The 16080-nt window shown below is 43.9% G+C and overlaps 1 protein-coding gene across 3 annotated transcripts; it reads right to left on the reverse strand.

The window, feature by feature from the left end:
- Positions 1-350: 350 nt before the first annotated feature.
- Positions 351-15758, reverse strand: esrp1 (epithelial splicing regulatory protein 1). Of its 3 annotated transcripts, none has more exons than XM_052064482.1 (15): positions 15409-15758; positions 14383-14544; positions 14172-14288; positions 12577-12685; positions 12166-12309; positions 11683-11737; positions 11477-11584; positions 11253-11385; positions 11113-11155; positions 9883-10202; positions 8752-8976; positions 7156-7408; positions 5758-5938; positions 4324-4456; positions 351-3061 (listed from the first exon to the last, which is right to left on the reverse strand). In XM_052064482.1, exons 1-15 carry the CDS (start codon positions 15538-15540, stop codon positions 2927-2929), a joined length of 2250 nt encoding a protein of 749 aa, XP_051920442.1. In that variant the 5' UTR covers positions 15541-15758; the 3' UTR covers positions 351-2926. The 3 variants fall into 3 exon arrangements, with proteins under 3 accessions (XP_051920442.1, XP_051920443.1, XP_051920441.1); XM_052064483.1 differs by having other exon boundaries at positions 7168-7408; positions 11477-11587; positions 15409-15757; XM_052064481.1 differs by having other exon boundaries at positions 11477-11587; positions 15409-15757.
- Positions 15759-16080: the final 322 nt, after the last annotated feature.

Here is a 16080-nt window from a genome sequence, read left to right on the forward strand (position 1 = left end):
TTAACCATGTGGACGACATGATGTCGCGGTGTCACGTGTAGGAATCAGCGTGAGCGTTTGATGGAGTTGAGCAGGTAGGGTGGGGTGCACGCTCATATTAAATTACAACAATGGCACATCTTCCCTGAGGGACTGTGACATGCTTTTTGTCTGCTTTCCTTCTTTCTTCCCCTTTTCCTATTCTTGCCATTCATCCTCTCTGTGGAAAAAAAACACACACCCCTAGAGAGTGTATTTATGTGTGTGTGTGTAATAACCGGGGGACCATGTGAGGGGGTTTCCAGTCTAGCCTTCAGGCCACTGCGTTGTCACCCCCTCTTATAACACACCGTGAATAACGCTAGTCAGAGTGGTGCAAATTTCATAGGTTTATTTTTCAGCAAGACCTTCCAGTCCTACTACATACACAAAACATCAAGTCACAATGTAAATGTATTCAATCTGCATCTAGAGTTTCTGTTTATTCAGCAGCCTTTGGTAGAGAAATGTCTCATAAAATGATTATTTTCAAGCTTCACTCCGTTAAGATGAGATGCTGACAAAAGTCCTCTTGGTGAATGTAACCATGCAAACAACCGGAGCTCTGCTTTAATCCCCCAACAAAAGGCACAACAGCATTGGCAACAAATTGCGTAGGGCACATTCCAAATCAAATGAGCCACTGAGACCAAGAGTGGTCTAACAGCATTTTGGTCACGTTTGAGATAAGTGCAAAAAATGAAGAGCAAAAAGGCATATCTTTTAGATCCATACACATGAATAAGTTACAAATTTGTCGTGTAATATGTGGTCCATTACTGCAGTCAGAACTTTTATTTTATTTTTTAGCTTGAGTGCTACTGCCTAGACGTAAGAATTACAAGTTGTGTATTTAACCAAACATGAACTTTATCTAAGTCTGCGATCCGTGATGCTAATACACAATGCAGAACGACACAGAAGGGCTAAGAAAAGCAGCATCAATGTCGCGGTAATTAGAAACCTTTGACCGACTGATATCTGAACACAAGCGTCAACCCATGCAGTGCATACAAGAATACTCCCAGGCATACATTCTTTATCCTCTGCAAAAAAAATCATTGCAATACAATGCCCATTGAATGATCATGATGCACAAACTGTTTTGTTCTTTCGATTGTGTTTATGTTAGTATCGTTTTTTTTATATAGTCCAATATTGTTGATGACTATTTTTCTATGACAAAAATGTTTCACATTTTTTTGTCAGTTTTTTTGGGGGGTGCACTGAAATTGATTAAATGCATTCCCAATGGGGAAACTCCGTCCCCCGCTCCCCTTGCAAAATGAGCCTAACGGTATTAGCCCACTCTCGTTCTCAGCGGCTCCAAAGTAAGTGATAGTGACTCACAGTGTAACATAAACCAGCATTCAAACATCCTGCCGTGCCGTTATGAGCATCGATTGGCAGTACATCGGTATTGGCCCATGTAAACATCGGAAGTTTTGACTGCTAACTTCTTCATGCATTAAAGTTTCCAATACAATCGGTGTGGATTGGATGTGGATTAAAAACACATCAAGTGGATGACAAAAACAATTTAGTGATTAAAACATGGACGACAAAGACAACAATGAGTGGGAGGTGCGGGGCCACACTGAAAAGAATTAAGTAGTCCAAGAGAAGGGTTTAAAAAACATGTTATGATATTCCATAAATACAGTATATTCTCAATATTGTGATTCGATTATGTCTTTTTTCTTTTTTTGTTGATGCTTAAAATAATTTGATTCTTGTTACATTTTGATATTTTTAGGGAAAAAGCTTTTTTTCTGTTTTATTTTTAAAATGTCAACTTTATTCTTGTAACATGTTTGATGAAAACACATGATTTATTTTTATTTTTAATGACTCAAAAAATATTTTGACTTTTATTCTCAGAACATTACTTGTGTGTAAAAAAATAATTTTTAGAACCCCGACAAATTCCTGACTGTTATGACTTTACTTTTAGGACTTTCAATAGGAATAAAACAAGTAATTTTTCCCTTAAAATATTTTTTTCTCCCAAAAAATCTGATTAAGAGAATAATGTAATCTAGTAGGACTTTTTTGCATTACAACTTTAGTCACCCAAGATTTTTTTTAATCTGACTCTTTCCTTTGCACTATTTAAAAAACAAAAACTTTTTTCTTGCGAAATCAAGACGTTTTTCCCGAAATAATGTTTCTTGCCTCCCAACACATTTTTTTGGTAAAATTAAAAACTTTCTTGAAACTAATTTTTCCCCCTCATATTACCATTTTAATCATATCTTACATGTTAGAATATTAAAACATTTTTTCTAGGACTCTTAACATTGCAAACTTCTCAACATGCAAAACTTTTTGTCACCGTAATTTTCTCATATTACATTAGGATTTAAAAGAAATAAAATGTAGCGTGTAATATGACTTTTTAGTCAAAAATGCTTTTAAAACATTTTTTTGAAGCTTTTTATTGACAAAACTTTGTCCCCCTCATGTTACTTCATTGTCATAACTTCCTTTTTTTGTTAATTTTTTTTCCAGTGTGGCCCAAATGTTGTTTTGTAAAAACACTAAGTATATAAAACACATACACACGCGCGTGCACACATGCTCACACACGCGCACACACACGCACACACACGCAGTTTATCTCTTCACGGAGAAGCTTGAAACATTGAGCTCACTTGCCACAAAGTCATTCCTTGGCTAGCAAATATATAATAGTGATGATTCAACTAATGTAACACATTAAAAAAAAAATTACAAAGCTTTTTTTTCTCTTTCTTTCTAAAGGTACACTTTGTGCAATAAAAGACAAACTGCTTTTCTTGGCTAAAGCCATACATGGTATAAAATATAATAGTAGCTGTTTTTGAAGATATAAATAAGACTACTTTGAAAGAAAAAATAAAAAGCTAACAATACATGTGTGCGAGGCTTAGAGCAGGCTCAAGTCCAGGTAGTGTCCGGTAGGCTTGGTCATCAGGGCGGGGAGAGACACGACAGGAGGCTCGCCACCGCCTGCTTGGCCGAGCAGGCTGCTGCTCAGGACGGAGACCGGCTCCACGGCAGTCTGGACATTTGGAGCAACATGGAGGAGGAGGATCTCAGATTTGTCATGTCATTTTCAACCCTATCCTGTACAGTGTACAAGGTTACAGTATCCCGGGCTAGCTTCTGGCGGAAGGCCGACTACAGTTCGCCAGTCACACACAGAAAGGAAAACCTCGCACATATATCGTATCTCCACCATCACCGAGCGGGAAGCGAGTGTACCTTACACATCAGCTTTTTGATATACTATATGAAGATTGGATTGATTTATTTATAGAAGTGTCGCCATCACTTCAGTGCTTGCAAAGTGCAGTCCACATGTTCACACGCCGTATCATTTGTTTTCATGCAACATGAACACTTGAAGTGTTGGAAGTTACGTGTCTGAGTGCGTTCTTGCGGTAATCTGACTTTAGGATTTACTGACACCGGTTTGTTGATGTTGTTGTTGCAGGACTGCAAGTCGGAGTTTAGTAGATTCACGACTCGAACTGAAGTAGCGGATTATATTTTCTCTCTTTCGTTTGAATCCACGGTTCATTTCTCTTTATTTTAGCATAAAGCGAAACATTGATGGATAATAAGTCCGATATTGTTCATTTTCATACATCGTAGCATATTGCCCGTTTGTTAAAACATAAATAAATATATAGGAAGCGGACCATGAAAAAAACAAATGGTCGCACTCACAATATTGAGAGGTAGGTGGGAAACAAATTTCATTCATTTCCAAAATGGTTCAGCCCGCGATTCTACTGAATATATTTTTATTGACTAGATCTACGTTTACTTTGTCTGCTGCTGCTCTGTCATAGAAATTAGAAACGGCTCCCTCCTGATGAGCCCGATAGCCGCCCCTCCGCCACGAGCCTTCAACTAATTCAAAAAAACACGCCCACTCTGCAGGCTACAACGTCCCGCCCGGGGGGGGTCAAGGCCAAGCCAAAGCGTCATCACAGGTGCGCCGGGGAGAAATGATCAACTCCAGGATAGGATGTCATCCAAAAGGCCACACAGACCCCGAAATAAATCCACCAGCTTGTCGTTATGAAGCACATTTCTGGCTTTTCGATGTTGACATGAGCTCTGCGAGTACAAGTCGAAGCAAGCAGCAGAGTGCGAGAGTCACGGAGCGGGGAGAGGAGACAGGACAAACTCGTTTGCGAGCCTCCGGGCTAACACGGCGTTGTCTGACAACCCACACCCTCGACACAGGGACATTTGGATAAGGATGTTTGGACTCCGTTGAGGCAAATGGTGGACACAAGTTGCTTCGTTTACCTGATAGCCCTGCATCGCGCTAATGAGGTCTTTGCTGTTGTAGGTCAGACCCGGCATTCTCAGGAAACCCCCGGGGGTGGAGAGAGCGGACGGGGATGGGAAGAAACCGACGGTCGTGGGCGAGCCAGGTGGGCTGCAGGGGAGGAAACAAAAAAAAACAACAACAACAAAAAAATTTTTATCTACACGTGTGAAAGTGTGCGTTGATGCACAAACAATCGTGGTGCTGCAATAGCACAAACCGAGTTTCTCTGCGGCAGACGGCTCAACATTTGGACTCAACCCCTGTCGAGCAGGTTCTAATACCAAAGAGTTGAGTTGTTGAACTACTTTAACCACTGAAGGGCACATCTGAACGTCAATATTCAATGTTGCTTTTCGGGGGGGAATATTGGCTAGCCGAGGAAAACAGCCAGAGTTTGTTGATTTAATTCACTGCAGTAAGTAGCTGGAGCCCATCCCAGCGGGCTTCAGGCAGTAGGCGGGGGACACCCTGAACCGGTTGCCAGCCAATCGCAGGGCACACAGAGACGAACGACCATCCGCGCTCACTCTCGCACCTAGCGACAATTTAGAGTGTTCAATCAGCCTCCCACACCCCCACATTTTTGGAATGTGGGAGGTAACCGGAGTACCCGGAGAAAACCCGCGCAGGCCCGGGGAGAACATGCAAACTCCACACAGGAAGGCCAGAGTGGGGGATTGAACCCAAGACCTCCGCACGGTGAGGTCGACGCGCTAACCACTGGTCCACCGGGCTGCGCAGATATAAATTATTCATTCATTCATCTTCCGAGCCGCTTGATTCTCACTAGGGTCGCGGGGGTGCTGGAGCCTATCCCAGCTGTCTTCGGGCAGTAGGCGGGGGACACCCTGAATCGGTTGCCAGCCAATCGCAGGGCACAGAAACGAACAACCATTCGCACTCACACTCACACCTAGGGACAATTTAGAGTGTTCAATCAGCCTGCCACGCATGTTTTTGGAATGTGGGAGGAAACCGGAGCAACCGGAGAAAACCCACGCAGGCCCGGGGAGAACATGCAAACTCCACACAGGGAGGCCGGAGCTGGAATCGAACCCGGTACCTCTGCACTGTGAAGCCGACGTGCTAACCACTGGACTACCGGGCCGCCAGATATAAATTAAATTCATATTCATACTATCAAACATTAACTGGGTGGCAGTACGTGTCCTCCCCGGATAATGACACGATTCTCTGAAGACGGCCGGACAAGGGAGTTTCATTCGACTCTACCGCGTCTACAAATGTGCTCCAAAGTTGCTCGCAACATTTCATCATCAATATTTCATCCGTAGAAAGCTTTGAAAAATGTGACGGGCCGAACTGCAGCCCTTGGATCGGATAACTGTGATGGACTGATCATCATATGAGGATACACAGTAAGCTCATCAAAAAAGATGGCCGCTTACCTGGGATAGTAGGCTGTGTAGTTCATATATAGCTGCCCCGAGGATGGGTAGTAGGCATGTCCTGGCGGGAGGGCGCGAGGACCTAGCAGCATTTGACCGAGTGGAGGATAGAGGGCGGTGGCGGCCTCAGTTGGCAGGACAGGTGCCGTGGGGGTGAAGGAGTACGATGGCGGAGATAAACCTGGAGCAGAGACAAAAGAAACAAAAACAAAACAAAACAAAAAAAGGTGTCAATCCATTTGAAGTGTGCCAACACAAAGACGTGATTGTGCCGTGTGTTCACGGTTTAGGAGAGGCGCTCATGCACGCTTGCAAACGATGACCACATTCACTTCACTGGGTACACACGTGTTAAATGGCGACACAATGTGTACAGTATTATTTGTAATGTTGTCATAACGTAGAGATGTTTTTTTTCTTTTTTTTTCTTGTTTAGACTCTGAATTGGTTCAAAGGTGAAGTGGGTGACCGTGGTTTGCAATTTTCAGCCTCCTTGGAATTAACTTTGGCTCTACGTTCCCAAATCAGGCAAAGCCTCAATGCTGGAACCTTAACCACACTGGCAAAGTGAATCGAAGATATACGTCATGTTTCATTCCAATGACGAATGAATTCTGTAATTTCATATCGATCTGAACCCTTTCCCCTCCCAAAATCGGTATTTGGCTCGGGGCATTATATGTGGTGATATGGAACAGGATCTCACTATCTGGCATTTATTGCCAGTCATAAAAGTTAAGACGTGTCCCGACACGACCCCAATTCCGTCTACAGTCTGCCTTGTGTTCCGTTCGCTCGTGTGAACATCAACGCATCGAGAATCGGTGTTTGGAAAAGTGCGAGTAAAAGGTTTTAAAACAAGCTCGTTTCTGTCAGCTGTCATGTCTGCTGTTAAGCCCCGCCCACCTTTCCTGAATTAATGAGACGAGCACAAGAGGTGTGCCACTCCGCTGCACAACCAAGACGAACTGGTAAGACTGGAGATTAAAGAAACAAGCCCTTAGTCACATTTTACCCCTCCTAATTTTACCCCTCCTAATTTTTTTATGCCACCATGAATCATCACTGATCGATGTAAAAAAAAAAAAAAAAGTAAAAGGGAGTGTCTGGTGTGAACGACAAAGTGAATTCAGGTCACAATGTGTAAGGTCCAAACTGGAAGCGAACATTTGGCATGCAGGCTAGTGAATTAATCGCACTAATTTCTTCAGAGGCACCACATCTGCAAACTGATCGCACACACACACACACACACACACACTTGTGGATCTCCTGGTTAGACCAGTATGTCCAGTCCACACTTCTAGATTGGAGAAAACCCAGCAACCCTGCCCCCCACGGCAGGAGCCCACCTACCCCTGCAGGCCCAAAGCACCCCCAGCTCCCAGCAGCACTTACGTCTGGACTTACATGGCGGGGGGCTGAGCCCTGTCCCACTCCTGTTCCGGTTGTGTGTGTGTGTGTGCGTGTGCGAGAGCGAGCCTCCCATCAGCACCAGGCCCATCTCCTCGGCGCTGCAGGGGAACACCTCCACGTAGCGGCTGTTGGGCCCGTGCTGGCAGGTCATCACATGCTTGTGGAGCTGCTGGGAGGCCGAAAGCGCTCGCTCTGCCGACGTCATCTGGATAAAGCAGTCGCCTGATGGACGACCCTGAAAACATTACTCAACGATTCAGACGACAAACCATCCACTCCCAACACCCCAGCGGCTTCAACAGAGAGTTTTGTGGATTTTCCGGTTTCCAGGATCGGCACCTTGGTGTCTAGTCTACACTTCTGTTTCATGCACCCAAATCATGTCAACTGTTCATAATTTTTTTTTCAATGAGCTCCATTACGCCGTGTTCACCGCTCATGTGTTTAAATCAAATCCTCAGAAGTTTAATCTTTCCGATCAGTATTCAGATCTGCTCTAATCAAGCGCACCCCCTCATCATGCTGAAAAGAAAAAAAATGAATGAACGTGGAAAACAATGCGGTCCACCAAGTATTTTCACTTCGGTGTTACTCTGTGCGGTTTTAACTGTTTGTTTGTTTCTTCCAGTTGTGTTAATCGTTTCTGTTTTAGAAGTACTTGTTAGTGTAAAACGTGCGGCTCATGTGTGAGCTTGCGAAAGTCACATGACCAAACTCAGAAAACAGGTGAGCTGTAATTGGCCGTTAACTGCGATGAAATTTACGGTCAACAGTAAGTAGCGAAATGGCCACCCCGGATTAAAAACGGGCGGATTTTGCTGCTTATTTCATAGTCCACAAAAGTAAAATTAATCAGAATGCCTTGTATGTATTATTGGGGAAGCATAGAACAACATGATTGGAAACAAATGATTTGACTTGACTTCCCCTTTAATATAGAGGGTGCAGAATAAATACTTGTGTGCTCAATAGACCGTTTTGGTTGCAGGCCCATTCGCAATCGGTGAAAATCCATGACATAGAGCAGGGGTGTCAAACTCATTTCACATTGTGGCCGCATACAGCCTCGCCGGACCATTAAAATTATACCATATTCTGCTCTAAATAACCCAAATAATGTATTTCCTTTGTTTTGGTCTAAAGAAGCACACGAACATTAGGAAAATGTTGAAATTGAATAAACAGATCTAGCGGATACTCCATGAATTACACCTTATTAAAAGTATTCATTCTGTGTCTTTTATTCACTTTTAAATCATCCTGCGGGCCTGATCGAACCTCCTTGCGGGCCAATTTTGGCCCGTGGGTCGTATGTTTGACACCTCCGACATAGATCAACTATAACATTTTTTTAAAAATATTGTTTTATCCCACTCCATGCACTTCTCCTATCCCACATGCACGGGCATCACAGTAAGTACATACACAAATGAATCACTTCATAGCGCAGGAACACTAAATGTAACGAACGCGGCTTATATCACGGACGATGCGCTCAACAGACTAAACGTTCCAGTTCATTTGGTCAAACCAATCACGCAGATGGAGGGACTCGGTGGTTGCAGTTGCTGCATGTACCTGCTGATTGAGGACCATATGCACACCGTGCGGTCGAACGTCGTGGGTGAACTCGCCCAAGAAGGCGAGAATGTCCTCTATGCTCGCCGAATAGGGTAAGCCCCGCAGCCTCAGGCAGTCCCTCACGATGATGGGAGGGGGCAGGAGAGACACCGTGGGCAACACTGACAGCAAGGGGGCGGGGCCCACGGGGATCAGCGGGGCAGACGAATAGCGGTTCAACACCTGCAACCCAAAATGGCACATTTATGACACTTGGCATGGATTGTTCCTAAACTCCAAGAGCCTTCGACCGAGGGCAGTGAATTTTGGTGCAGCGGAGACTGTGATTCAAAGAACAAAACTGACTTCTGCTTGTGGGTATATGGATTTGATTCCAAATGCAGAATGTTGACAATATATAGCCTACGGGTTTCGTGGGAATTGTCCGAGTACTTTTTTCCAGAATAACTGACACGCAACAGTCCAACGAATACCTTCAATATACGTTTCACAGGGTCCGTACACGTGCAACGTCAGCCAGTTTTAATCAGATTGTTTGAATATTGCCGTCTAAGCAAGTAACTGGCTTGTCGGCAACAGGATGTTTGCATTTCGAGAGGTGACCAATAAAACTGAACTCAGCGTTTATCATTCGAGGCAGAGAATTGTTTGTTTATGCAGTTTACATTGTTTATATTGTTTATACTGTTCAAATTACATATCAAGTCTTTTATACAGTGGAGCTGCTATCTTGTCTTAGCCGTGCGCGGTTAATGCACAGCATGTTTGCATGCATATTTGCACTGAGGATGGAGAGAAATGTGTTGCATGTCACACATAAAGCACATTTGACAATAAAGATGACCTTGACCTTGAAGTCTAGTCGTTTTTGTCAGGTGGGCAGTAAAGACGCAAGACAGAATGAACAGAAGACAAAGGAGAACTTCCCTTCAGCAACTGCGCAAAGGTAAACACACGGCCCAAGTTCCCGCCCATAATAGGTCCTGTTTAGTTCTTCTTAATCAGGGAGTGGGGGGAGGGAAAAAGTCATGGAGTCATTCTGCAGTGTACACATGCAAACGGATCAATCTGCCCTTCCAGGAAAATGAAAAGACAATCGCATTGAACGCTGTTCTAAATTCCAAGTACCTGCTGGACCTCCGCTGCAGTGCTCTTGAATAACTCAATATATCTTCTTCCAAGGATCTCCTTGTGTTTCCTGAGCGCACACTGGGCATGTTCGTCGCAGGCGAACAGCACAAAGGCGTCACCGGTGGGTCGGCCGTCCGGGTAGCGCACAAATAGGATGCCGTCCCTGCCTCCGCTGACCGGACACGTGTCTTTGAGTCCATCCTCCGGCGAGAAGAAGGCGAGCACCTGCTCGTGCGTGGCCGTGAAAGGAAGACCTCGCATCCTCACTATGATCTGGTCCTCGCGGGACAGGAATACGGCTACTTCGTTGGACGTACCTGACACAAGGACACGAAGCAGGTTTAGATGATGTTGTGATCAAAGATGATGAACCATGATTGTTTTTGGTCAAAGGAAAGAAAAGGCCGCCTGTTATGTCCAGCCTGCTTTTGGCACCATTTCAGAACACGTTGAGATCGCTCAGAATTCTGAAGGCTGCATCTTGTTGAAGCATTTACGGCCCTGTTTCGTCTAAACTTATTTGCCGTCTGAAGAAGGAGAACGTGTCAATTATGGGAAGTCGTGCTACATCCATCATGCCTAGTCGATGAGAGGAGGGGGGGGGGATCCAAATGAGGCAGATTGACATTCAATCATGCCAAACGTTTTTGAACGGGAAATATCTGTCAGACAACAACAAGAAAAATCTATTTGATGATTATAAACCAAGGAGCGGGATGAGCCTTTTCTACAATGACAATTTTTTTTAAATTTGGAAATGTAAATTACGATGACAGCCAACTTGTCATTGTGGATACATAGATGGGTTCTGAGTTCAACACAATGACTTCCATCTTAGGGCAGCCCGGTGGTTGACTGGTAAGCGCGTCAGCCTCAAAGTGCAGAGGTGCAAGGTTCGATTCCGGCTCCGGCCTTCCTGTGTGGAGTTTGCATGTTCTCTCCGGTCCTGCGTGGGTCTTATCCGGGTACTCAGGTTTCCTCCCACATTCCAAAAACTTGCATGGCAGGTTAATGGAACACTCTAAATTTTCCCTAGGTGTGATTGTGAGCACGCATGGTTGTTTGTCTGTGTGCACTGCGATTGGCTGGTTCAGGGTGCCCCACCCCCCAATTGCCCGAAGACAGCTCGATAAGCTCCAGCACACCCCGCAACCCTTATGAGGATAAGTGTAAAATGTATAGATGGATGGACTTCCATCCCATCATGAAATAGGCTGTCAGCCTCACCTCCTGCTATTTTCAGGAAGTCTTCTCCAGTTGCCTTGTAAACCTGCAATGAAAAAGCGGTCCATGAAACAATGACACCATGAGCGGTAGGTGAAGTGATTGGTTAGCTTTCAGTAGTCAAGCGGCGTCTGACAGGCTACCTCGATGTATCTGTTGCCCATATGATGTTTGTGTCTTTGCAGCGCCAGGTCTCGATGTTCTTCGCTGACAAAACGAACGAGGGCCTCGCCGTTCCTCCTCCCCTGAGCGTTCAGGCACAGTGCAGCCCCTCCTCTGTGCGACACCGAGCAATATCCGATCAGGCACGATTTCGCACGTGACTTTGTTTTTTGTTTTTGTTTTGCATTGAAAGCAACACACTCACCTGGCAATATTTAGTCCGCTGAAGAAGCGCGCGATGTCCTGGTCTGACGACTGCCATGGCAACCCTCTGGCTCTGATTACTGTGCTGTCACTGACTTTCTCCGTTTTACTGCTGCAAACAAACATTCAAGGTGAAGTGCTTGTGCTTCATGAGTGACTTGAAGGAGACCTAAAAAGGAGTAGCCGTCTGGAGAAAACATTACTTACCACGTACCCGTCTCAAACTTCTCATTAACTCTTTCCGGGTTAGAGAAGGTGTGACCTGCAATTAACGAGTGCCAAAAATGAAACCAAGTACAGTATAATTCATTGTTGAAGCGTTCAATCGTGGTTATTTAAAGTCGTGTGGCAGTTAACCTCTCATTCATTGTCAATCAAAACAGAGCCTTATTTGTCGAGGCAGAATATTCATTTTTTGCATTGTGGATTTTTTGAGCTCGTGCATGACCGCATATTGGAAAAAAGCGCTTCATTTACCAGCCGAAAGTAACCATTAGACAAATGTAACGTTCAAACTGTTGCGATGGTTATTTTGCAGCAATTACGCTGCCTTGCAAATGAAAAACTAAAACGAGCCATTTGTGTGACGTCGCCGTGCACCCAAGGGCTCGGCTCTTCGTTTAACATACATCAGTGTCATAGAACCTTTCGCCTTTTGTTGAGCTAGATGCAATGACGTGCGGTACTCACAAAATGGCTCAGAAAGCAGGCTAAGTACGATTTGGGCCATCAGCCGGACCGTCTGAACTGCTACTTGTGGAGGCATTATGGCTAAAGGATCCAATGTATCCAGGGAGCTGCACATAGCAGGCGCTTCTATTGGTATGTTTAAAGCTGAACACGACGTCGGTCAAGGAAAGTGAAAATGAGAATGGTTGTGAGAGCGGAAGAAAGTAAAGAAACTGGCAGGGTTAGAAACAAGAGGCTGAGGTTGTAAATTGTTTCCTGTTCCAGTGAGTGTGGAGTAAGCTTGCACCTTGTCGGTTAAACACACACACACACACATTTTAACTGAGTGTTCAACAAGGTGCTGGTCATTTTCATTTCAAACTGTGAATTCCTGACGGAACAACACGAGTTCAAGGGTTTTGTAAAGGATACACTCCGCCATGGCGTATACGTCCAAAGCGCCCAGGTCAGAGGGGAAGTGCGTCTTGAACTCTTTACGAAGGTCAAAGAAGGAGTAAAAACAGTCTGGGATCAGGATGCTCTGGAGTGGTAAGACATGAGTTGACAAACATGAGCACAGGCGGCTTTTTTCTATAATTTGCTCGTGTAAGACATTCGAGTATGTGGTATCCTCTCGGGATTGTATTACAGAACACTAGATTTTAATTCCTCTCAATGACATTCAGGGCATGGCATCGACTAGTCGCTCATAACTTGTGGTTGGAGGGTTAGGGTTCAAATGTCTTCTATTTGTGAATGGGCAGCTTTTCCAAGTGAGGGAGAACCAGTAAATATTTAAATGACCACTATCAGAGTTGAAGGAGAAATGATTCCTCGACGAATTATTCCCACCATGCAGAACCCACACTGAATGGGGCCGGTACACGGACAGGTATCTCAATTGACGCTCCTGCGCTCTTATGTGCATGTTCTGCATCAATTTGGTATATGAGCGGTCCTTTTTGACAATGGCGTTTTCCGGGTACACAGGACGGAACTTTGGACCCCCACGCCCCAAAAAAATGGTACGCGAATTGATTTTCTATTGGCATCACGAAACATAAATACTTTGGGTTTGCATGTTTGCGGTTGTAAGCGAGAGTTTATCAAGGTCAAGGAAGTACAAAATGTCATTGTTCAAAGATCTCTGCATATGGGGGAGGAACGAATGATAGCTCGTTGTTGGTCGTGAGTGGGTCCAAGTGTTAAGGCCTCTAAGTATTGTGGCGACACCGAATCAGAAAAGAAGTCAGGCCACTTTGAGCTATTGGAAGAAGAGGCCATTTTTTTTGTCCCGGAAACGTGTGAAACTTGTGGATCACCACACAGAACACCACCCACAACCATATCACAAAAAAAAAAAAAGACAGCACAACAGAGCAAAAACAAGTAAGCATAACGTACATACATACAGCTACTTTTACTACGGAAAAATACAAAAAATGTCTAAATATTACGATTGAGCACTGCAAATGTGTACAAATATGATGCAAGGCATGCTGGGAAGGAGGGGGGGGGGGTGCGCACCAAAGAGAGGTCACGCACAGGACGCCATCCAGGCTATAAGACCGCCACTGATCAGGTAATGTCGATTATTACACAGCATTCCACCAGCCTACTTTTTTTTTTAATCTACGGTAATTATGTACTGGGGAAAAACAAACAAACTATGACATAATCAGTGACTAGTCCACATCAGGTGGATGACATTTATTGACATTTTTAAAAAATAATAAAATTTTTATCGTGCAACTCAGGCAGTTTCCGGGCTTGTGTTGTGTAGTCTTTTAAGATGTGGGAAAATGTTGGCGGTGACACGTTGTGCTCAAATGTGGTATGCGCATGGGTGTGTTGCAGTATTCAGCTCAACATAAGTACACCTCAGATGAGTAACTTCAACCAGGAACAACGCACTGACATAACAATGTTTTGTGCGTCCGCGCTGCAAAAAAAGGTTCCGGCAGAAAGGAGTGAGCGAGTGAACATCCGCCCTGGCCGTGGGGCGTTCACCTACGCAGCCCGCTCACCTTGCTGGCGGCCTCGGGGTGAATCACTTGACGGATGTGGAGCTGCCCGTCGGTACATAAACACACTGACGTGCCTGCACCTGCGCTGTTCACTTCATTCGTCAGCTGGAGATGGAACTGCGGAGGGTTTCGAAACAGAAATTAAATCTGGCATGTAAAAAAAAAAAAAAACACTCGTTGACATTGTGCGATGGGGTGTTTTAACTATCACCGTATTTAAAGCAGTCTCCAGGTTTTTCGCTGTAAAGACACAATCTGGTCCGGACACATTTTCTTCTTCTTCCACAAGCTCCTCCACCAAATCCTCCTCCTTTTTTTCATCCGTCAAGTCTGACACATCAGCCTTAATCAGCAGCTCGTTCACCTTGCCCAGCTTGACAAAAACATAAGGAATATTTTTCTAAGAGTGGTATATTAATGAGAAAATGATCTTATTTTAGGTTTAACCAAATGACTACCGTCTCATATTTAGGGCCATATCAGCGAGAGGTGACACACAATTGTGAGAACACTTTGTTGAGTCTATTACTATTACTATAGTATTACTATAGAGTAATAGAAGCTATGACTGTAAATAAATAAACAAACTCAAAATTTCACGGCAACAAACTTTGATAAAAAGGTAAATTTGACAATTCAACGAAATAGTTGTGAAAATTGGCTTTCTCACATTTCACAACAAAGAAATTATTATTCCTTGTATTGTCCCCAAATTTAAAGATACAAGTAAAAACAACTCGCAAATTGTTTGAAGCAGACAACTTGTTTGAAACGTTGAAAAGAATATCTCACAGGCACGGTAAACTGTATAATCTCACTAATAAATCTGTATAATCATTAGTTTTTAACGTCATAATAGGGGCATCCCTTTAGGAGGAAAACATGTCAGACCTGATTGTAAGTAGACATGGAATGTGGACAAAATGTTAGCTGTCAAGTGTGTTGTCAATTTAAAACATGAATTGAACACTTAATATCAGATTTAAAATGGGGGGGGGGGCGCAGTACATAGGATTAGATGGTTTTATCAATTACTATAAACACCACTTTTAGAACATAAGAGCAATGCAAGTGTACAGTATTTGCAAGTTGGCATCTCAAGTTCAAGTTCAACCACTAACACGTGGTTGTTGGACGACAATTTAACATGAAATTATTAGAACCCAGTTGAAAAGTTGCCCCAGTTACAATCATGATTGTTTGCGAATGCAAAGGAGGATAAAGTTTAATTGTTTACCTTTTTGTTGTTGACATCCACCTGCTGCCACACCAGCCTCGCTAGCTCCTTCTCGTCAGAGCCCAGCAGCTCCCCGCCGGCCCCAGATGTGGCGGCGCACACCACCACCAGGTAATCTACTTGCGCCGTCATTCGAGGACCGTCGAAAGTAAAAAAAAATTCAGTCCTCCACACGTAGGCCAAAGGGGAATGAACACCTTTGACACCTGAGCGCGAAAGCTGAGCTCCGTGGATCCTCGGGATTTCGTCGGCGAGGTTCAGTTATCTTTTTGTTGTTGTTGTTTTTTTTTTTTACCTGAAGGATCCCGAAGCCACCATCGCGAAGCAATGGCCGAATATCGTTTTTGTAGTGAAGCGACTACCTGTGGTGGTCACGTGATTTACCTACCTGCCGCCTTCTTCCCGCCTCCAGTGACGTGGCAGACGATCACACGGAATGTTTTTTTTTAAACGGGACAGATTGGCAAGTGTTAAAAACTAAAACAAACAAACAAACAAAAGTAAATGTGGATGTAAATATGTATAATAGGTAATTATAACAATACTATATTTTTTATTGTTTCCAATTTAATCGTAATTAAATAGCCACATATTCAATAACAAAAAATGTTTCGATTTCTTAGAATATTTTACTCATATTTGTGTATTATATTTAAAAAATTAGCTTGTTTA

Source organism: Hippocampus zosterae, chromosome 5 (genome assembly GCF_025434085.1).
Source record: "Hippocampus zosterae strain Florida chromosome 5, ASM2543408v3, whole genome shotgun sequence".
NCBI classification, from domain to species: domain Eukaryota; kingdom Metazoa; phylum Chordata; class Actinopteri; order Syngnathiformes; family Syngnathidae; genus Hippocampus; species Hippocampus zosterae.